The 23578-nt window shown below is 42.2% G+C and overlaps 1 protein-coding gene across 6 annotated transcripts in view; it reads right to left on the bottom strand.

Annotated features, from left to right (window-relative positions):
• The window catches only part of HECW1 (HECT, C2 and WW domain containing E3 ubiquitin protein ligase 1), a 979761-nt gene that overhangs the window by 131715 nt on the left and 824468 nt on the right, over positions 1-23578 (bottom strand). For all 6 annotated transcript variants that reach the window (XM_085607418.1, XM_085607421.1, XM_085607420.1 and 3 more), the window contains 2 exons: positions 20183-20317; positions 13006-13111 (listed from right to left, as the gene is read on the bottom strand). In XM_085607418.1, the coding sequence (XP_085463544.1) occupies positions 13006-13111; positions 20183-20317 (241 nt within the window). The remainder of the gene's footprint in view (positions 1-13005; positions 13112-20182; positions 20318-23578) is intronic.

The following is a 23578-nucleotide window of genomic DNA, read 5'->3' on the forward strand; positions in this document are numbered from 1 at the left end:
GGTTAAGTAAAACCTTGAATGACAGATCCATTTATAAACAGGAATTGAAGGCTTATAATGCAGCCATACGGAAAGCAAAAAAAGTCTACTTCTCACAGCAAATATTTGAACATAAACATTCCTCTAAAGAACTTTTCAAAATTGTTAGAGAACTCTGCAATCCCACTAGCCTCACAACAAACCTGTCACCTTCACAGGAGGGATGCAATAAAATCAGCAATTTTTTCTTCCATAAAATAGATACAATTTATTCATCCTTCTCCAGTAATGACCAGAAAATGACAGAGCATCATATTGATGCAGAGCCTTGTTCACTGGCCAGCTGTCCTGTCTTCGGCCCTTTTTCAGAGGAAGAAGTAACCAAAGTCATGTCTGAAACTAAATCGGGCTCTCCACTGGACCCATGCCCACACCACATTTTCCTACAATTAATCCCTATAATTGGTCCAGTAGTGACGCAAGTATTAAATCAGTCTCTAGACCAAGCGGAATTTCCAATCATCTGGAAAACAGCAGTAGTGACTCCCTTACTAAAAAAAGCAGGTGCGGACATAAACAATCCAGCCAACTACCGGCCCATCTCGCAGTTGCCATACCTCTCAAAGGTGTCGGAGAAATTGGTGAACAAACAACTGTCAAATTTTTTGGAAACTAATAACTTGCTCGATGTTTCGCAGACGGGCTTTAGGTCTAACAACAGTACCGAGACAACTCTTCTGGCAGTACTGGATGACATCAGAAACCAGGTTGATGTGGGTAAAACGGTGGCCCTGATATTGTTAGACTTATCAGCGGCTTTTGATACCGTATCCCACAACCTTTTATCAAGAATGTTAGCTGCAAAAGGAATACAGGGAAAAGCCCTGACTTGGTTGAACTCTTTTCTATTCGACAGATCGCAATCTGTTCGACTAGGCAGTTATACCTCCACTCCTCGAAAGATCAAGTATGGTGTACCACAGGGGGCATCACTAAGCCCAACACTATTCAATGTTTATGTTTCATCGTTAGCCACCATTGGGAAGAAGTGGGGCGTTAACATCTGCTCATATGCAGATGATACGCAACTAATGATTGCCTTAAATGGTGAAGAAGGTTCCAAAAACAGACTGCTCAACTGCCTCACTGAACTATCTAGTTGGATGCACAATCATTGCCTGAAATTAAATGCCAACAAATCGGAGATTCTATTGTTCGGCGGTTCCCAACAGCTTTGGGATGACTCTTGGTGGCCTAACAGTCTTGGTACACCCCCCAAACCAACTCAGACGGCGAGGAATCTGGGAGTCTACATTGACAATGCATTGTCAATGAAAAACCACGTAACTACCATTTGTGGTAAAGGCTTCGCGCTACTGAAAATGCTACGGAGAGTGTTTCCCTGGATTCCCCTGGAATGCAGAAAGATCCTAGTTCAGTCACTATTAATCAGTAGACTTGATTACGGGAATTCCCTATTCGTCGGCATGGCGGATTACCTATTTTCAAAGTTACAGCTTGTTCAGAATGCGGCAGCAAAAGCCGTATGTAACAAAAGAAAATATGACTCCGCTGCAAGCTGCTTTAGAGCCTTACACTGGCTGCCAATGAGAGAAAGAGCCTCTTTCAAAATGCTGTGCATCACTCACAGAGTACTGCATGATACTGGCCTAACTATCCTAAAAAATAGAATCAATTTCTATGTACCAAATAGAAACCTTAGATCTCAATTCACCGCAAGAGCGGTAACCACCCGTATAAAGAAGGCCAGGATGGGAGGCCGTGCCTTCTCATATTTAGCTGCAAACTTATGGAACAACCTATCAATAGATTTAAGACTTACTGACGGCTACCTTACCTTTAGAAAAAAACTCAAAACTATGTTGTTCCCTAACACTCATTAAAACCATCACCGAACTATGTCAGCTCTCTGTACATTGTTTAATCTTAGCGCCATGATATCCTTTGGGATGAATGATAGCGCTTTAGAAATACTTTCACCATTACCATTACCATTAAAAACTATCGCTAAAGTAGTTCTGAATTTTGAAATGGTTAAAGTTAGTTGCTATCTTTGCTTTGTGACACGTGAAAATGTTATTTCTGGGTGAGCTGGAGACCAATTGTCAAACACGATGTTCTTTTTACTTATTTACCATTTCAAGAAATGTTTTCTTTTTTTCGTGATAATTATGGAATGTTTTAATGAATAGTGTGTTCAAGAAGACACATGCAGTACAGCTTAGTACGTGTGTCTTGCCTTGTTACAGTTAGTGTAAGTTTGAAGGACGCTGAGAGAAGCTTGTTCGTGACAACGCCTGAGAACGTAATGAGTACGTAATTGTATCATCTTGCTTTAACCAGATTGGACAATCTTTTTAAGAACTGTGTGTAGGTGTGTAAAATGTTAGAATTGTATGTTTTAAGTTAGTGCAGTATAAATCAGAGTTCAATTATTCGATGCTTCTTTGAGCACAGCAACGTTGCAGATTTAGAGTACTCTCCAAAGGGAGGGAATTGATTTCCGTTTGTCCGTTCTTCTTGGAGATGGTCTTATGCATGTTCATCCTCTGATTTATATGATTTTACCACCTTGACTTGCATATTTATTGAAGCATATTGTGAGAAGTTGGCCTGGTATATGCTGTCCACTAATCAAAGTGGGCACCTTGCACCAGTCCAAATGACCCTTATTGATGATTAGGTTAAAGACAACCTTTAATGAAACCTATTAGTGGTAGCTATGGAGAGCACCCTTCAGGCTAAATCTTGAAGGAATGTAAAGCAGCTTGTTTTACTAGTTCAGAACCTCCTGAATAACCAAATGAAAGGAGAACCACACAAGAGATATATAAAATATATGTATTTATTACTAAACACTCTCTACTAACCTCTTTATGTGATTAGAGCACAAAGCACACAATATTAAATCACTAGAACAACAGTAAATAGCACAATACACAGCGGGCTCCATGGGGAGACCAAACCATATACCTAGAAAGTGTTATAACAACCACGACTTAACTAGAAACAGTGCCTAGAGCACGTAGAATCGCTGGGACCCCAAGGAACCTCCCAAAGTAGTGACACAGGGAACCCACGGAAGACTGGTACAGTGTGTGAAAACAGGCGCGAGCTCCGTATAATCCTATAGGAAAGTCGCGGTTGGAATTTTAAAGATTAAGGACACTTCAGAGAGGACTTTCAGCAAACCCTGTCAAACATAGAAGGTTCTAAGGCCAGCACCCTTGAGAGTACCGAGATACCCGTGTTACCTATCCCAGAGGATCCGGGTGCATAGGGGTCAAGTGATGTCGGAAACCTTTGTCGTTTTCAACGGCGTGATGCGGAAAAGTGCTGCTGCCAGGAAGATGAAAAGTGTCCGGTGGAATTCAAGCCTGGATCCGAGGTGAGAAGAACCTGAAAGCAGAGTCTGGGTCACTTCACAGTGACCAGGGGCACGATAGACGAATGCCCACTGATGTCGGGTGCTTCAGGTGAGATGACGTGATGCTTGACTCTGCGGCCACGGGGACCAGGAGATGTCGACGATGACCAAAGTCCGGAGGTGAGCTGTCCAACAAAGGATGTCGAGTGCTGGGGGGTCAGTGTCCGGATTGAACACCAACAAGCCTTGGCAACTGCAATCCACGCAGGCAGAGGAAATAAGCTTCGCTGAGGACCAGCAAGGTCCTGGGGACTCTCCAAGCTATGGAGAGTCAGGGCACGTTTGGAGCAACCAGAAAAGCCCACGGAAAGTCAAAGTTACCTTCACAGGGACCCACAGGCCAACGGACCAGGGATCGCGAAGGGACCTCGAGCTGAATCTAGAAATACCAGCCCATGGAACACTCGTGGAGTGTAGGTCGGAAATCTTCAGTCGAAATACTGCTCAGGGTCAGGACTGCAAGTAACCCAAAACACAGCCTCAGGGATCACCGAAAAGCATATGCTGCTGCAAAAGTACACAGTGCACAGGGGTTTGGGTTGCATGGTCCCCGCGAGGGATACTGGGCTCAGAATAGGTGAGAGCGCAGATCTACCTCAGAGACCTCAGGAACCCACCTCCTGTGCTGCAGAAATCTTCGGAGTCCTCAGGAGCTCGGGAGATGCAAACCGGTCAGATGCGTTAAAGGTACCTGCCTTGCAGGGGAGTAACTCCTTTACTCCTTTACTCCAAGGGAGATTCTTCAGTCATCCAGAGTAGTCTAGATCATTGAAGTACTTGGTTTCTGTAGCAGAGTTTAGTCCAGGTAAAATCTAAAGTCTTGTAGTCAGGGGTTCCTACTTTATACCCAAGGAAGGGATGGGACAAACTCCGGGGACCCACCTATGGGAGGGTCAGGACAGAGGGGTGGCTACACCCATGTCCTTTGTCCAGTTTCGCGCCAGAGCATGAGCAAATGGCTCCTACAACTGGTTTGAGCTGGACTATGCACAGGGACACCAAATGTGCCCCCAGTGCAGATTTTCTGGCACTCTCAGAGTGCACACACCCATCCCCAAAGCCTGTCTGGGAGGTGATCACACCTCCCTGTGACAGGAAACCTATTGTCAGGCCTTCCCCTGCTCGAGCTTGGCTCAGCAGCAGAAGGGCAGACTCATGTCTGTGGCTGGCAGCATCCATTTTGTGATGCCAGGTCGAGAAAGCTGGTACCGGGTGTACCGGTGTTTCACATAAGTCCCTCTAGAAGGGTGGAATCATACCTCCCCCGCCAGTTACTGGCGGGGAGGTTTGATTACAAGGTGTTTGACACCAAGCATGACATGTTTCTAAGCAGCCATTTTAAAGTTAGCATTTACCGCGAGGTTATAATGCACTTAAATATATATGGTTGGCTGCATCACAAACAACCCCAGAATATAGGTTCCGAAGGCTGCAGAGGGGCTTTGCTCATGCAGGTGGGCCCTCTCACATTAAACCCAGCACCCTGCCTTCAGGAATGATAAGGCCTGCTATAGGGGTGACTGATAGGTTTATATGTGCAGTGATTTAGAATAGATATAGTGAACCTATATTTAAGTAAGGGGTACATGCACCACCTTACACAGGCTGCAGTAGCAGACCTGTGGTGTCAGTTTGAATGGTCTCTCAGGGGTGGCATAATACATGCTGCAGCCCCTGGGAGGCCTCTGGGGTACCTATGCCCTGGGTACATAGTATACCATATACTAGGGACTGATAAGGGTACCCCAGAATCCAATCTGGAGTGTACCTAAAGTACATGCACAACCAATTTAGGGAGAAAGCAGATAGACTGGGGTCCTGATTAAGAGGATCCCAGTCAGACTAAGTTAAAAACCAGCAAAACACCAGGAAAAAAGTGGGGGTAACCATGCAGTCAGATTCCACCTTCCTACACATATGCATTTTGATTACTGATTGATGCTAACCTGGTTTTGCTTTCTCTAGATCAGTAACCTTTAATAAATCTTCATGGTTTCAACTGAATCGTTCTCTGTTCTTATTGTGGCGCCTAATGTGCCTCACATTTATTGAATGTTCGATTTGTTGATCAGACTCAGTAGTGAAACTTGATCCATCTAATAGAGCTTTATAGTACCCGAAATTTTCACATAGAAAAGAGCTAACACTAGAAAAGAAAAGAAAAGAAAAAGATTTATAAAGCGCGAGCAGCTGTCCTGAGGCGTCCAGGCGCTAAAGAATAGAATGAACCTTCTGCTGAGGATGGTCAGAGGAGTGAGTTGTTATTAGTTAAAAAGAAAGGTTTTTAACTGTTTACGGAAAGTTTGTAAATTGGAGTTGGACCTAAGATATAAAGGAAGGGAGTTCCATAGTTTGGACGCATTGTAGGAAAAAGATCGACCTCCTACTCTAGATCTTCGTATCTGGGGGACAACGGTTAGGAAGGCTTGAGAAGAGCGAAGCTCTTTCTTGGGATGATAAGAGGTGACCAGTGAGTGGTTAATTACGGGTCCAGATTTCCAGAAAGCTTGGTGAGTAATGCACATGGCCTTAAACCTAATTCTTTCTCTAACAGGGAGCCAGTGCAGAGTTTTTAGACCCGGCCCTATCGGAGTTCTGCGGGGGATTCCAAGAAGTGTGCGGGCTGCACAGTTTTGGATCCGCTGTAGTTTATTCAGGCAGTATTCAGGAGCCCCTAGATACAAAGCATTGCTGAAGTCTATACGGGACTGAATCAAGCCCTGAATAACTACCTGTTTGGCCTCAAAAGGAAGAAGTGGGAGGATTTTTTTCATCATCCTGATGAGCCCAAAACATGTTGCTGATAGTTTGGTGACTTGTGTATTAAATGTTAGGGATTTATCTAGCCATATTCCGAGACTTTTTATATTATCTCTGGGAATAGGAGGGGCACCTAGGCTGGGGGGCCATAGTAGTTCTAAGGTGGAGGGGGCCGATGGCCCGAGAAGCATGAGCTCGGTTTTATCCCCATTGAGCTTTAAGCATGACTTCGTCATCCAACTCTTTATCTGCTCCAGGCAGGAAAACAAGCTGGTCTGTGCTTGCTGACTATTCTTGTGCGCAAGAGAGACCACTAGTTGGGTGTCGTCCGCATAAGTGATGATCTTAATACCATGCGGGCGAACAATCCCGGCCAGTGGTCTCATATATGCGTTGAATAGTGTGGGGCTTAATGAAGAGCCCTGCGGTACCCCGCAATCCAGAGGCTTGCTTGAGGAGACTAGAGCTCCTTCAAAGACTCAGAAGGTACGATCTTTTAAAAAGGAGGGCTAGTGCTTCTCCTGATATCCCTAGACTCAGAAGGCGGCGAAGAAGGATTTTATGGTTCACCGTATCAAAGGCGGCGCTCAGGTCCAGGAGGATCACTGCCACTGATCCCCCCTGATCTAGGATCCGCCTTGCTTCCTCTGTGACTACCACCAAAGCTGTCTCCATACTGTGTTTAGGGCGAAAGCCCGTCTGGGTGGAGTCCAGCAGATGATTACTCTCGAAAAACCTGGTTAGAGAAGTGTTGACGTGTTTTTCGAGGACCTTACTTGCCCAAGGGAGCAGTGAGATAGGGCGGTAGTTGTTAAGGTTGCCAGGATCGAGGTTGGATTTCTTCAAGAGTGCTCAAACTCTGGCATGTTTCCAGGTTGATGGAACTGTGCTGGTCACTGTTGAAGAGTTCAATAAATCCAGTAATGTGGGAAGGATTACCTGGCTGACCGAGGCCAGCATATTCGGTGGTGCAGGGTCGCATGGAGAGCCAGATTTTATTTGGTGCATCAAAGACTCAAGTGTTACTGAGTCTAATTGTGGGAAGTGGGCTAAGATGTTGTGAGGCAATTCCTCTGTTTCAGCTACTGGATCATGTCCTTGGAGGAGTAGATCCGAGTCCATGTCCGGGAAAGATGTATAGATTTTATTTACTTTAAGAAAAAAGAAATCAGCCAGATCGTTACATCGGGAGGATATATTGGAGTTGGCAATTAGTGGGGGTGGGAGCGTAGTTAGACTTTTTACCACTTGGAAGATTTCTTTAGATTTACATTTGGCTGACATTATTTTGTTATTATAATAGATTGATTGGGTCAGTTTTATTGCTGATTTGTAGGCTCCAATAGCCTCCCTGTAGGTGGCTTTGTCCGTAGCAGTGTAACTTAGACGCCACTTCCTTTCTAACCTCTTACAAATGCGCTTTTTGTCTCTGAGTTCTTCTGAATACCAGGGTGCTGTTTTCTGATGTCTTTTGGAGTTAGTGGTGCAGGGCGGTGATATGGTATCTAGTGAGTTCATGATCCAATTGTCGTATTCACTGTTACCTTTAGAGGGATTGCCGTTAAGCACAGGCCTGGTTTTGGTGAGAAGGTCGGTCCAGTCATCTAGACATAATTTGGACCAATTCCTCATTCTGCGGGGAGCATGGGAGGGTGATACGCATTTGTACGAAGTCCAAGTGAGAGGGATCAAAAAGTGGTCAGTCCATGGGAGACGACTAATAGTGCCACATGTTAGCTGTGGGCAATTGCTAAAAACAGGATCTAATAAATGGCCTTTTATGTGCGTAGGGAACACTAGCAACATGCATGTCAATTATGCTCTGCAGGAAATAAAACCTTCTTTGGCAAACTCCTGATGTTATTGCTTAATATTGTTTTATTCTGTACAATCCACGGATGTCACTGGGCAACTGGATGCACTCAACTAATCTGTAAAAATTAAAAAAAAATCTAAAATAAAATCATGTTCTATTTACTTGTGTAATCCAAGAGCTTACCCAGAGTCACAGAAAAGATATCTATCCATCAAAGTGGGCAAAGATCCCCGTGAGGGATACTTTTACACCTTATACATGGCTAACATAATGCTAGGCTTAGGGAAGTCCAGACAGACATCACAATTAACAATAATTACTCATAGATCAATGCAGCACACCAGCGCACACGATTGGCCAAAGAATGTCTCTGAGAGTCTTTGATCTGAATGAACTCAGGCAATCTTGTCTGAGGGAACGGCAGCTGATACACTCGGTATTGCCCAATTGCACTCTGAATAAATATAATGTATTCTGTACTACTGTTGCTCTATTTTGCACAAAATAATTGTACATTGCATGATGATAATGTTTACCCCGTTTAGATATGACTAATATCATATCTGGGTGAACATGGGTTTCAGGTAGAGTGTTTCAGCTTGGACTGCAAGCAGGATAGATTTAGTCCTCCAAATGTTGGCTAAGCAGTAGATAAAGCCTAGCATGTTTAGATCTTATGATATCTCTTATGGGGGTTAGTAGGGCTTAATAGTAATAGACTTTTTTAGTGCAAAAATGTATATGTTTGTAAGACAACTGGAGTTCTTTTTTAAGTGGTATGTTTTATTCCATGTCGTGTATGCATCTGAAATGTTTGTATTGCCATTGTGGCATGATAACAAACTGTAAATAAAATGAATGAATGAATCAATCACTCGGTGGTAAAGCCAGCTCAGTTAGTTCAACGCTTGTCTGTGTGTGCGCTGCACGCCATCAGTTCGAACCTTCCCAAGACGTGCTGCGCCCATTTTTTGGAAACAAGATTCAAACTGAGAGCTCGAAATGTAATCAGTGATGACATTTCACGTGATTTATTTAACTTTGCATAAGCTGAGAATTGTAAACCCTTCTTTGTAATTATATTTCAACGTGAATGTTTTCTTAACTGCTGACAAACAGCAATTAAAAAACACGAACCTCAGCCCTTTAATCTTCAAAAGTTGTCAAATGGAGTACTTGTAACAGGAATTATAAGCACGGTTAGGAAACTGCCAAACTGTACTGGAAAGCACTATAAAATATATTTAAAAGTTAGTGGAACCTGCTTAATTTTTTTTATCGTACTTAAAAACAAAGGGGCAGATTTATGAGCCCCTTGCGCCACTTTTGCGTCACTTTTCCCATGTTAAAAGTGACGCAAAAGTGGCGCAAGGGGCTCATAAATCTGCCCCAAAATGCTGTCCTATTCTTTTTATTATTTATCTGTTTGTTTTCATATGGCAATCGTTCAATCCGAAATATTTTCTCTCTGCTAGTACATACCAGTAGCTAGGCCCAAAAACATCATTCTTTTTGCCCCAAATGTGTCTCCATATGTTGGCAAAATGTCTTGGGTTGCACTTTATTACTATTTGGAGAGAGATACAGCTAGGTCAGTGTTTACAGAGCTAAAATGCCTCTCCACAGACACCCACTGTTAGGACGGGACCGTGCTCCTCTATCATACTTACAGTGGGGATTGAACATGTTCTTATGGACAGTATTTTGGGTGCCTCAATCGGCAACTACATATAATAGGAGGTTACGCCGCCTTCTGTTGAGAATATCTGCATTGTGCAACCCTTGTGGCATTCATTTATGCATAACAAGAATGCAATTCTGACACAAGCCATTGTTAATGACGTTATCGGCCTCATATCCTCTTATCAAGTCCAGTGACTTATTTTCTTAAATACTACAGTTCAAGTTTACTAAAAATTAGGCAGCGTGAAAATCTTCAGCGCTGCATTGCTTGAGTGAGGAAAACTTGCACTGTCGTGCGGAAATGGCTGTTTTAGTATGACTAAACATCTCGCACCATAGTGCTAAGGTAAGCGAGTGGTGTCTTGTGTGAGCTTTATTTTTGTCCAAATTACACATTACACATGGTAATTTCATGTGATATGTTTGCCTATTGTTTACACCTGGTTTCATTTGGCTCTAGGATTCCACACAAAGCCCGGACAATAGTTCAGTAGATCTAGCTTGCTGTGGACTCCAAGGGGTGTTAACAATGTTACTGCCTTTTTATAGTCCCTTCAAATGCATATTCGGCCCCTGCTCTAGATAATAATAAATCTGGGCCTACACCTTGTAGCCTTGATGTGGGCACATTCTTAGATACTTCAAATATTCGTGAAAATTTGGTCGAAGTTTATTTTACTCATTTGAACGGCTTAAGGGGATCCATAGGCTTGTAAATGTCACTGCATGTTCATGCCTAACAATTTAATTAGGGCCTGAAAAATAATTGGGCGAAACATGTTCACACACTTTCAGATTTGAGCTCTTGCCACTAGCAGGCCATCTGTTATTAAGTTTTAGAGCTAGGATTTTCTCAATTTAGTGTACGTGAAGTAGTAACTTTTGAAACCCATATATATCCAGTGATACATTATTTAATGAACTCACTAAGGGTTTAAAGGTAAAAGATTTAGTAAGACCGCATTACCGACTAGTGATGGTTATTTTAATACCATTGCTTTTGTATTTTTAGGTTCATTTTAGTTCAAATGTAATGGCTGTTTTGTGCATGCATACATAATACATTTCATAAGTGAATCACTGATTGAATTCTACAATGACTCTTATGAAGCTTTTGTGTTTGTGGGGAATTTGAAAGAAATATTCACAGTGCCTTACTTAAACTCACTCCAAACAAAATCCTAATTATAATCTTCCTGACTCCTTTGGTACAGTCTCCTCCAAGTAATCTGTTAATGCATTCAGTGCAAAGGTCAAATTCCCCATGATTACCTTAGAACAGCTTAAAAATCACTGCTTATTGTCGCTCAGCTTCCATATGTAACTCATACATGCAGTTTGTTACCATTGTTGATTGAGGCGTGGGCATCACGACTCACTTGAGACTCTGCCTTGCATGATTAACCAATTTTCGATCACTAAAAATGATAAAGAATTACATATTGTTCTCTAAAAATCGAAGATGAAAGCTTCCATGGTGCTCCTGCCAAGGACCCATAAAAGATGATCCTGACATGATTGTCTCTATTGTACCTGCCATTGCTCCAGAGAACGGATTTTACAACAATAAGTTTTCTAGAAGTTGGTTAGCTCTGTCTAAAGCTAGGTTGACACCCACATTTTCCTAAACTCATGTTAGGCTGACAGCCTTTAGATCGCAATGAAACTGATCACTGCTCGTGGTTAACCCGTCACCAAGGACTCCTTCCTTCCAACACTAAAGTCCTCAGTACGGGTTGGCCAGATTTTGCCACAGGGATACCATAGTGCTTGAATTAAGTTTACTGGCCAGTATCTCTGCTGTAAAGTCTGGCAATTATGAGTTTTTTTCCTCCCAAAATGAGTGCTAACTACTCCCACCCAGCTATACTGTGTGCTTTTCCAAGCAGATCTAACAATTTCAGCAGAAAAAAAGGTTGACATTTGAGTAGGGGGAAAATGTCAGCGGGCCTGCAGGTGGGGTTGAGGGTGCTGAATTGTGAGGCAGGGGTAAAGAGCAGGCTTGTGCCTCTCCTGGGGACGCATTACCAGTTGGCAGGGCTGTTCAGTGATAATTGTTGGAGCCCCAGCTCCTGCATCCTCTATTAGAAGCCTGGTTTCTCCGGTTCCGGAATTATTGAGTTGAGAAATTTCAGACCCCGTAATTCCAGGACGATAAACACTTGTAATTGCTATTTGCGTTATTTCACCCCAAGTTAATGCTCTGGGTGAAATAACACAACTTGTAATGAGGGACTCTCGGTTGGACTCAAGACAGATATTAGCACAATATAGCATGGGTCTAGACCAGTGACAAGTGTGATCATCAATTTAGACTAATCTGCTTTTCCATCTTATACATACAACTCGCATTTGATTTGGCCCTAAACTTAGGGGACTATTACGATGGCGGGCGGACAAAGTACGCCCACCACCGTATCGGCAAAAGGGACCGCCCGCCATATGTGCAGCGGTCCCTTGATGCACATTAGGATGCGCCCGCAACAATGGCGGGCACATCCCAAATTTTATACATTGCCGTGGGCGGTGCTTCAAGCAGCACCCGCCGCAAGGTAAAAAATGCATGTTGTGCATTTGAATGCACAACGTGACAGGCACCGCTTGATGCCTGCCACGTTGTGCATGCAAATGCAGGGGGGTACCATAGGTACCCCCCATGTGCACCCCCACCCCCCCAACACACCGGGGCCCCGCAACGGGCCCCTACATGCAGACACCGCATGCCTTTCTGCCACCATGGAAAGGCACATCTCCGCCTGCATGATAATATGGATGGCGGTGTCTTGCAGACACCGCCACCATAGCCAGCCCCTTTTCCGCCTGGTCGACTCGTCGACGGGCGGAAAACTGGCAGACGGTCTTTCCGTCCGCTGGGGTCCCCCCCGCCATTGTAATTGGGTGGGGGTCCGCCCGATATACTAATAGACCCCTAAGTGTGCATGTTAAGTCAGACTCCAGAAAATTAAAAACACTGCATGGTAGCTACACTAACTATTTATAGTTTCTAAGAAAATTTCCAATTAAAATCATTTTTTTAAGAAGACTTGAACACCTGTATCCATTTTTGTACACCTATTGAGTGATCAGCGAAAGCTGTGGAACTGAATTTTGGCCTATACGTACCAATGCATTTTCCCATAGACACAGAGTGGGAAAACCCTTTTTTGCATCAGGCCCTTTGTACTTTGTTGTACTTCTATTAAAAGTAATAATGACTCCCTAATGTATGCTAATGCAAATTGGGCTGGCAATTAATTATGCTCTCAGACATTTTGCAAAAGGATACCACTGGTTCCAAAAACATTACAGATTCACTCACCCAGTGGCACAGCCTCTTGTTGATGCTGGTTTCGAATGGCTGACACCAGGCTATGACCAGGCCTGGCTAACAAAGAAGCACCTCTACTCCGAGAGACTTCAGATGCCTTCAAACAGCAAAGAAGCAATGTATATTATCAGTAAAAGTTAACAAGTCTATGCATAGAGAGTTCATACAATCAGAAATGGGCGGCTTACAGAAGCAAGCACTCAACATTACTACCTGTCTCCATGGAGAAACCAAACAAAAGTTGTATAGGAATATGATACAATCATGCTATATATACCCTTAGTGAACACAAAGTGGAATGGAGGAGGACATCTGGACAACAACTTTTTACGCTTTCGTGTATTTAAGCCACGATTGTGCCCCATACTCCCTAGGATGCCACAGTTTGTAGGAAAATTGGTAGAGTGAGATCATGTTTCATCTCATGCTTTCACAGGAAAGTTGTTAGTAAGGTTTGCAACAATTTTGCTGCATCTGGAGAGTTGTAATCTCTCACACCCTTTTCAATCAAAGTGAGGGCATGGCATGTGATGAAGACTGCAATATTGACTCACATTGAACATATACTTGTCATACTGAGCCTCTCCTATTGGCTAGTCTATCTCATTGGCCTGGTTGTGGCCGATTCTTTAGGTAGGCTCACAATTAATTGGAGTCTTATTATTATTAGAGGACATTTTGTGGAGTAGGAGCCCAGTTATCAAATGCCAACATGTGTGCTGTATTTTAAATCACAAAAGCGACCCTTATGTCCCTGTGAACCGGGTAAGTACAAAGTACTACAAACAACATTCACAAGGAACTCATTTGAAGATATTCATCTGTTAAATACAACATCAATGGTTGCTTTTGAGTCAATCTCGCACATGTAAGTCAAGAACAATAAAAAATGAAGATAAAGTAAGACCAAATCAATGATAATCACAATAAGCCCACACAAGACCTATTTTCTTTTTGAGATCTACCAAGCCTCAGCAGAGGTCTTTATTTAATATACACTATTTAAATCACTTATATAAAAACATTTAATATATACAAAATACCTTTCTTTCTTACATTCGTAGTGCAAAGTGAGCCCCAGTGAAAAAACCATAACCTTTTATAATGTGACCAAACAAGAAAAAACAAGAGTGTAGAAGGTTATTGGAAAATTATAAGGACAGATTATATACAATATGCAGTAATTCAGTCAAGGCTGTCTCTTATTTTGTTGTCGACGGCGTTTCGACCCACTTTTAAATACCGGGTCTCATCAGGACTGTTTTTCTGGGGACAGTGTAGAACATACAATTGTCCGTATCGGATCCAGTATGTGTAAAGATGTGGCGGATGAAAAATTACATCCAAACGTGGGCTTCTATTCCTCCAAGAATAGGGATCAAGTCATACATCCAATATTTAAGGAGAATCGTAAGATAGTTAGAGTCTCTAGGGTATTCTTAACTCCTATTTCAACACTTATAATATAATTCCGAGAGAGAAGAACAAATCTTCTTCTTTCAGTGATGACGCTGCTGAATGCGAGTGCAGCGGCGCTCACCCATTAGTAACCGCTAGTTCGGTACGTATTTAATCCGTTGTAGTGTCCGTGGCGGAATCAATCTTGCTCGCTCCTTGCTTTCACAGGAAAGTTGTTAGTAAGGTTTGCAACAATTCTGCTGCATCTGGAGAGTTGTAATCTCTCACACCCTCTTCAATCAAAGTGAGGGCATGGCATGTGATGAAGACTGCAATATTGACTCACATTGAACTTATACTTGTCCTACTGAGCCTCTCCTATTGGCTAGTCTATCTCATTGGCCTGGTTGTGGCCGAGTCTGTAGGTAGGCTCACAATTAATTGGAGTCTTCTTATTATTAGAGGACATTTTGTGGAGTAGGAGCCCAGTTATCAAATGCCAACATGTGTGCTGTACGTTACAACAAACAAATGATGGACGGAATGCTGTTGTAACATGTGTGCTGTGTCATAATGATGCTATTGAATAAAGTGCATAATATCATTCTATGGTTGATGATATGAAGCACTCTATCGCAGTGGATGGCCATTCCTCCTTTTACTATGCCATTACTACATTGTGGCTGCAGTCAGATGGCAGTAAAAATAAAGCGTTTTCATTTTCAACATCAAGAAAAGTGCTGCTAACAAAACTTAGTTCATCAACTCTCTATTTTTTTTAACACCCCAATTGAAGAACAAGGTAAAGAAGAGTAATGGGGTATAATTAGATAGTGATGTTTCAATAAGAACACTTGAGGATGGAAGTGAAGAAGGTTTAAGGTCTCCTTCACTGATTAAGGAAAATCCTATCCCAGTGTGTTGGTGCGTGCCATCACACTGAGACTACGTTAGGCTATTGTCATAGCTTTTTCTGTGCCTTTCTGAGAGCCTCTGCAATTCCCAAGTAATGAACACTGAATAGGGTTGTCAGGCTCTTTGGTGATCTGAAAAAGCGCTGCATGGTCCTGGTCACCTTATGACGTTGCATTGCATACTGACCGCATAACGAAGGATTAAACTCTAAACAGTAAGGGGCAGATTTATCAATGAGTTGCGCCTCCTCTGACCAGCTATCTCTTTGCCTTCATTGTATTATTTTGGATTTGGCAGGTGGATGGAAACCTCATGAAAGTGTGAAGTTGATGGCGAATAATGTACATATAAAGTATGGCATCTGGTGGAGAAGGGGGAATTTAAGGTCTGAGACCATTTCTCCATCTATTTCTTCTGCTGAATGCCTCCTCCACAGTGTGTTGTTTTTCTGCCCACTCTTCTCTTTAATTAGGATCAGATTTACATCAATATATTTTGCTTGGATTGGTGTTTAATGAGTGACTGGTGCGGTTAACTGATGCCTCTGAGTCCTGAGACAAGATCTCAACAGAGCTTTAGAACCCAAGTGCTCTGTATGGACCGGACTGAAGAGGGCACCTATGTGAAGGAGGCTGCCTGAAAAGGCACTTCTGCCTACCTCCAACCCAGAAGATAAAAGCGTTACTACCCATTTGTGGAGACCATTAAATAATGGGTGGCATGTCTCTTTATCTGCATAGAACCTCTTGGGTCAATAACATGGGCTCCTGAATCAGTAACTGTGGCCAAAGAACATATAAATGGGTAAATATGAGAACTCCTCCAGCCATTCCTAAATAGAAAGCCATGAGCTCTACCACAGAAGGATGCATGCAAGGGTTGGACTGGGGTCCTCTGCTACTTCTCTATCATATTGTTACAGTTGGTGCATATTGATCAATTGATGACACTAGTGTGCTGTGAGACAAAGGGACCTGCTATCCCACATCCTCTGACCACTGTGTGCTCTCCTTTTTTGTTAAAAAGAGACTACTTGTAAAACCCAGGAAGATGGAGATAATCTCCCAATTAGAGTTACCACCACCAGCTTCAGCGTTGTCTCCCTAAACATGAAAACCTTCAGGCAAAAGCAGGTGGGTTGTCCTCTGAGCTGTCTGCCCCCAGGGAACAATGGTGGTATCGGTTGCAGCGGGTCTCCTCCCTTTCATGTGATGTAGCGCAAAATTAATTTTCATTTGTAGGGGTGCATTATAATCACACATGTGGAACGCATCCACATATAATCCTTTGTCATGTTAACCTAAGTGTAAGGATCTTGTAATGTAATAACATAAACGTGATGTGTTTAGGCCAATATGTAGAATATGTGCAGATTTAATATGGAAAATCAAATATAACGAGCAGAAAACACTAACAGAAGCACTCGTGTTGTGCAACTGACAACCATTTATTATTGAATGTGTTTACTAATCGTGTCATTTTATATGTAGGTAGGAATATTAACTGAATGTGCCTTATATTCTATGCAATTTCATAAAGCTCATGCTCCATTTCTCTTATGTAAACTGAACCTTGTAGGCTTGAAATACATTTCCCTAGAAGCTCTTGCATTGGAATTAATAGTTTTAATTTCATGTGCATGTTGGATTCTGTTCTTTTTCATGTTTGTGTTGCAGGTGGAATGGAAAGGTTAGAATGATGTCTTTGTTTTAGGAGTTAGACAAGGAGAGAAGAGGATACATTGGGAGTTAATGCCGATGAGAGAACTGTTGTATTTTCTCATCGGAGAAGGCCTGGGAATCAAGGTAAGCTTGTTGCTGTTTGGGAGCATCGCGGTCCTGTAGAAAACTACCTATGAGAATGTGGTCTGATCTGATGGCATGATCCAAAAGGAAGACAACTGTGATACTGGAACGTTGCAAGTAGGGAAAGAGACCCACTTCTTTTTTGCCTTTGGAGAGAGAGCATCTTAGAACAAGCTCTGTCTCAGTAGCTTCTTGCTTCCTGACCCATTGAAGTGGAGAGACTTCTAAGGAAGACTCCACAGCGTGACACCTTTACCTATCCTGCCCCGAAGAATGCCTAAGAAGGGATGTCGCATCAGCCTTAGTGTAGGGATAGATTAATGCTTTATTTTCATCAACCCTCGATGCAGGAGAACTTGGATTCGTGCTTTTTGATTCTCTGCACCCTAATTCTTGAATTAATTGTCTTGTGCATGTTGCACAGACTCAACTTTATTTGCAGATTTGGCTTTATGTTGGTTTTAATTTATTTTTACACCCTCGTCTTGAAGTGTCTATATGGTCAGTTATTTTTGGCTTTGTAATAAATCAACTAACTTTACTTAGTAGGCTGTGGTTACTATGGGTCTAGAGAAACTGCGATTGAAGTGATTGACATTGCTAATGACTTCTCTCCCCTCCACGCTTTCTTGCTGAGAAAAAGTACCATCAACTTGTGGTTCTAGAACAGATGTAGAACATATGGGTCTGGGACCATCACATGTGTGCAATAGACGAGGTGAAGGCAGAAGGATTCAGTGCTCGTTCTGGAAGTAAAAGACTAACATTACGATGATAAGACGAGTGAATCCATACAGAGGGATCAGTTGCTGACATGCTTGATTCATACATTTTAGTCATGCACTGCACGAGAACTTTCAAAGGAACTGATTAACTTCAGTGCCAGGAATACTGAATCCCAAAGTTGTGAGTGGGTTGGTTTAGAGTTTGGTGGTTATAGAGGCCACTTGGCCCAGATGTATACCTCTGGGTTGCCCACTGCTATAAAGGTAGGGCCAGGTGCGGGCCTTGGATGGTCAGGGGTGTCCCATCAATGAGTTGTTTTCATCTTGACTCACGTTGTATTACTCATACTCAATCAAACAATTGCTGTGGTCCAGGTGTGTGAGGATCTCAGCCCTCCTACCAGAAAGAGCCTTACATGTCCTGTGTCCCGCTTGTCACCTGAACACCGCACTTGTTGAAGTTCTCATTTAAAAAATTAATGGATATTCTAAGGCCATTAGTAATTGGTTGAGAATGTTGTATTGCTTGTTTTTTGTTGTTGCTAAAACTGTATTAATGAGGGCTTAAGGCGTCCAAAACATGACTATTGGGAGATCAAATTGCTACGTTATCGACTATCACTGTTCCACTACTTTGTCACAAGTGTAACCATGAAACAAAATGGTTAAAATCCGTCCTCATTCTGAAAATGTGCAGGGTAAGGTTGTTAGAACTGTTTATCTTGGAATTCAAGCCTAGAAAGTGCCCACTTAGAAGTAAATGTTTCCTCATAAATTGAAAACATACTATAACTGATGTGGACTCCAGATGCAACCTTGCAAATTGGTTCTGAAAAACAAACATACCACAGAAGAAGGGGGCCCCACTTAATTATAATAACAAACACCCCTGAAGAATATTCTGCTATGTAGTGTTCATACAGGTTGGCCCATTTGGTCTTGTGAAAGCAATTCCATTCTCTGATTGCCTCTGCAAACACTGTTTTTCTTTCTATGACTTCAGCGTGTTATTACTTTCCTCACACACTGAGCATGGATTGTGTGCTAAATCTTTCTGCTCCATTAAAATGTCTTAAAGCATGCTTATGTGGTAATCTCTTTCAAGTCAGCCCTCTCACCAGGGAAAGGTTCTAAGCTGTTCTCTGATCTCCAGAAATTGGCTATTAATGTCAGCAGAAACACATTTCGTAAGAATCATTCCTAGCTTAATACTTCCTGGATTTGGGCTCGTGTTTCACACATTAGTTATACATAGCCGACTGTGGTGTGGCAGTAAAACAATTAATTTTAAATTAACCAGCACAAACATATTATCACATTAGATGTGGTCTACAGACAGCTTCAGTTGTCTCGCAGCCTCATGTGTCCCACAAATCATAGTAAATATACATACATATACACATAATTACAAGTCCTTTGGGTCAGACCTCTTGATTCACTGGACTGTTCAAGTGTCAATTATATTGTGCTTCCATCCACTACAATATACTTCATGGGGCAACTGGTCAGCCATCTTTTGATTGTCTTCTACTGTGAGAGATGGCATTTAGTCTGATAATTTGTATAGTAAAGGACTGCATTTCAGCTGGTGTACCAGGGCTGCTGGGCTACTCCTTTTTGAATATTTGTCATATAATTTTGTCAACTTTCTTTAGCATATTGCATATGCCATGTAACTACAAAAATTGCAGGCTTGCCAAGGACAGGCCTGTCAAGTATACTAATGTGTGTTTATTTGTAGTTCAAACAAATCTAGGGAATGCACTTCCTTGGCCCATCTACACACACCATAGTTTACAAACAGGGATCTCTAGAATGAAATCAGGAAGAAACCTTCATTTTTCAAAAAGTGCACATTTAAATTTTTTCTGAGTAACTGCCAATACATGTAAAATGAAATGGAATAATTCACTTACAATTAGATGAAGGACTGAAAAATGAAGTTTGAAACAAAATTCAACATTTAAATGAATGTCCAAGAACCTCTAGGGAAGGCTTGTCTTTCAAATACGTTTTCCCCTAACTACCTGTGAGATGAATGGGCAAGAGTTCCGAGGAATGGTGCATCCACTTTCTTCTGGGTGTAGACAAGTGTTATTCTTAATGACATCAGATACAAATTTTACGTGTTGGTGAAGACCAATGATAATAAAAATGAAAATGAAAAAGCTCTAACTAACTCTTCCTTCCTTAATTGTGGACTAGAAGAGGTACATGCCCTGGTTGTGCTATCCTCCCATCCCCACCTTAAGCATGGTATAGGATTCAGAACTTGACCAGTGAGTGTATGGTAAAGCAAGATATGAAATCATTTTATGTCATTACCTCTCCGGCACTGTAGCTGCGAAGACGTTGAAGATGTTGCCTGTGGGTCAGATGGTTGGGCAGTCGCCCGCTCTGCAGAGGAATTCTAGGATCCATGAAGGTGGTGGCCCGGCTATTGTGGTCCACAAAAAATGACTGAAAAGAAAAGCAAGACTCTAGGTTTAGAAAGAAGTAGAGACCTTCTGTACTCAAACAATCTTTGATGATCTAAAAGATCCCACAGTAGAGGATGGTGTGTTATTCTCTGATACACAATGGTTCTGAAAACGTGCTAGCTGTAGATGATATTTATTTGACTCACATGGATCTTACATTAGATGCATTTGATAGACAACTTCTTGTCACTTATGCAGGTCTGTGCATCTGAATAGGGACAATGTTAATGGCACAAGAGAAAAAAGTGTTTTTATCTCTGAAACGAAAGAGAGTTACTCTAGTACCCATTGAAGGTTGACCCTGCTTCGCATGGCACATCTCTGAAGGCTTTAGAGGTCTTTGGCCTCTTTCGGTGGAACGTCAGCAGGTGACCATTTAAAGCCTTGAACCAGAAGTCTCTCTGCTGTACCCTGGGGACCGCTGTATGTCTTGTCTAAACCCTCTGTGCTATTTACAAATGCATTCATAAAACAGCATTGGAGTGAGTCAGAAACAACACAACACAGCTCTTACATGGATGTGAGTGGTGCCCATCCACAAATACAACCCACTTCACATCCTAAAACCAAACTGCAGGAGGCAGGCACTTCTGAGATCAAAGTCTCTGACATACAGCAAAATTAATCACTTCCTGTAAAACGAAACTGATGTTCACCTTTTCACAGGTTTCGGAATGTGCTTTATAGCAATCAACAAGGCACCTTGAGATAACTCAATACAGAGTGCTAAACTTGTCCATTCGTAAATTAATATGACTGGGCAAGGCAAACCACTGAAACGTACAATATACTGAGGTTTCGGAATGAATAACAAAGAGCAAATAATCATCAGTGAAATTCATTATATTGAAATTTACATCATGCATATTCATTATGCATTCACTGGAATCTTGACAGGATTTAATTGTTCAGTGGCTCGATAAGCCGATCCCTATCAATTAATTACTTAATAAATAAATTAATTAATCAATTAATAAAAACAAAGAATCCATTCATAACCCATCCATTCATTAAATCACCCACCGAGACCCATCGTAGACCATTTACCCAGATCAGACCTTAACCATCCATCCAGCCATCCACCCACCCATCTATCCATCCATCCATGTGTGTTTTCGAACAAGCCACACTGCTTTTCACTTAGCATAAAAGATAGAAGATGAAAGACAATATTCCAAAATCCAACGGTTCACAAGATAATTCATAAAGGTAAGGTGTCTTCACTTTAAATATTTAGGAAATGCACTGTATTAATCACACATTCCTCTAATCTCTACAGCTGCACTAATCTGAGCTGGGTTGAGCCTCTGGATGGAATGTCTGAATGGCACCGCACTGCCCTTTGAAGAACAGCAGGAAAGCTTAGACTCAATGCGACTCATTCATTGCATCTGCTGTAGAGAGAGGACTGCTTAAGTATCACATGGTGGCGAACAGGAACCATGCAGCACTACATAATTTAATCAAAGCAATGAGTGTCCACATTTATAAAGGGTAACGCCCTGATGTTGACCTCACCAAAATGAGTGTGTCCAATGTGAAGGAGGTCACAACGCGTGGCTGGCTGACATGGAGGTTAGAGAATTATGAGAACCATACCTCATCAGGACTGTACCACTTGCTTTTACAAGGCTTGTGTTTTTTGTATAAATCTCGCTCAGATAACTGACCCATCCTTCTTCTGCGACCATACACCCCGAAGAAGTACTGTCTTTGTTTGTCCCTTTCTGGGCAGGATTCCAAAACGTTTTCAAATTATTTGAAGATAGCACACTTAGCATCTCTCTCATCCCAATTTGATTTACAATATACTAATATAGCATCCTGTTTGCCTTAGTTAATGCGGAATATTCCACTCTTGTCTCACTTATGTTCTTACATCAGTTATACTTACTCATATATCCCTTTTTTGCCTAAGCTTACTTAATTTTCTTTTTAGATCCCAGAACTGAGTATTATATCAAACAAGCGGTTCAGAAGCTTTTTGACTTCTCCTTTGTTATAATAACCTTGTATTTATTAAGGCTGACTACTTGTCAATTAACAACTTTCTTTATCATCCCTGAAAACCAATATATTATGACACCTTGGTCTATATCCCTGTTGTCTAATGCATGTGAGGCTTGCATCTGTGCAAGTGAAACAAACTGCTTCTCATCTTTGTGTATTACCAGGCGCTGAGCTAATTTGCAGGGGTAGTACTTGTTTGCGCACCTTTAGTTCCAAATGTAGTCCGGTACTTAAGGGGCAATGATCGCTGTCTCTTGCCTTTAACACCTAGAAATGTCTACACAATGTAAAATACAATAACTGTATAAAAATATAGTCAATGGGACCAGTGGCGGCTGGTAGGGAATAGTGGCGGGGGTCAGGGGTGTTAGAAAATAGAAAAAACAATAAGACTTACCAGCTCGTCGCCAGTCACCAGGTGCCACCTCTCCTCCATCTTCGCTGTTCTCCTTGCTCCCGGCAGCACTCAGGTTTCCAGACCCCCTAGCCAATCATGGCGATGCTGTCATCTACATGACAGCAGCGCCGTGATGACGCTAAGACAGGGAGTGGGAGCCTGTACATGTTCTCCACCCAGGTTGGGCAATACAGCGAATTGGAGAACATGCTAAGTGCACCTGATGGTTTTGCCGGCCCAAGGTGGTCGGCCAAACTGCCATGCACACTTAAGGTGGACATTATACCACTCCTCCTCCCTCTAACGCGGCGAGCCCAGCCCAGCCTCACCATAACCTGGCTCCAAGCTCCACTAAAAATACAGTGATAATAACGTTTTGTTATTATGATTTTATTTTTCCTTTACACTGCTCCGAGAGCAGTGGGGCGATGCTCCTCCGGCTTAGAAGAGGAGCCGACGCTGAATTATGGGACATTTCTGGTTACCTTGTGGAAATGATTCTGCAGCTGGAATACCGACCCCATATCACTCATTAAGACAAATTAAACCCCCATCATCTAACATTTTTGCATTTCACACGCAACTTTCAAATTAACACGTTTAGGAAATATAGCTGTGGGAATGTTGTTTGCACCAAGCACACATCTGCCTGTACTCTATCCTCCTCCAAGGGTTCACACATAAATAAAAGCATCCTATAATTAACATCTGCCCTGAACAAAAGCGCCTGATTCACATTAAAGTGCTTACCATCTAAAGCAACATCAATTTTCACCACTATTCTTGCTTCAATTACTTGAAGTTTATGTACAAAGTTATAACCCATGCCTGTTC

The sequence above is a fragment of the Triturus cristatus genome, chromosome 5_2 (genome assembly GCF_964204655.1).
Source record: "Triturus cristatus chromosome 5_2, aTriCri1.1, whole genome shotgun sequence".
NCBI lineage: Eukaryota > Metazoa > Chordata > Amphibia > Caudata > Salamandridae > Triturus > Triturus cristatus.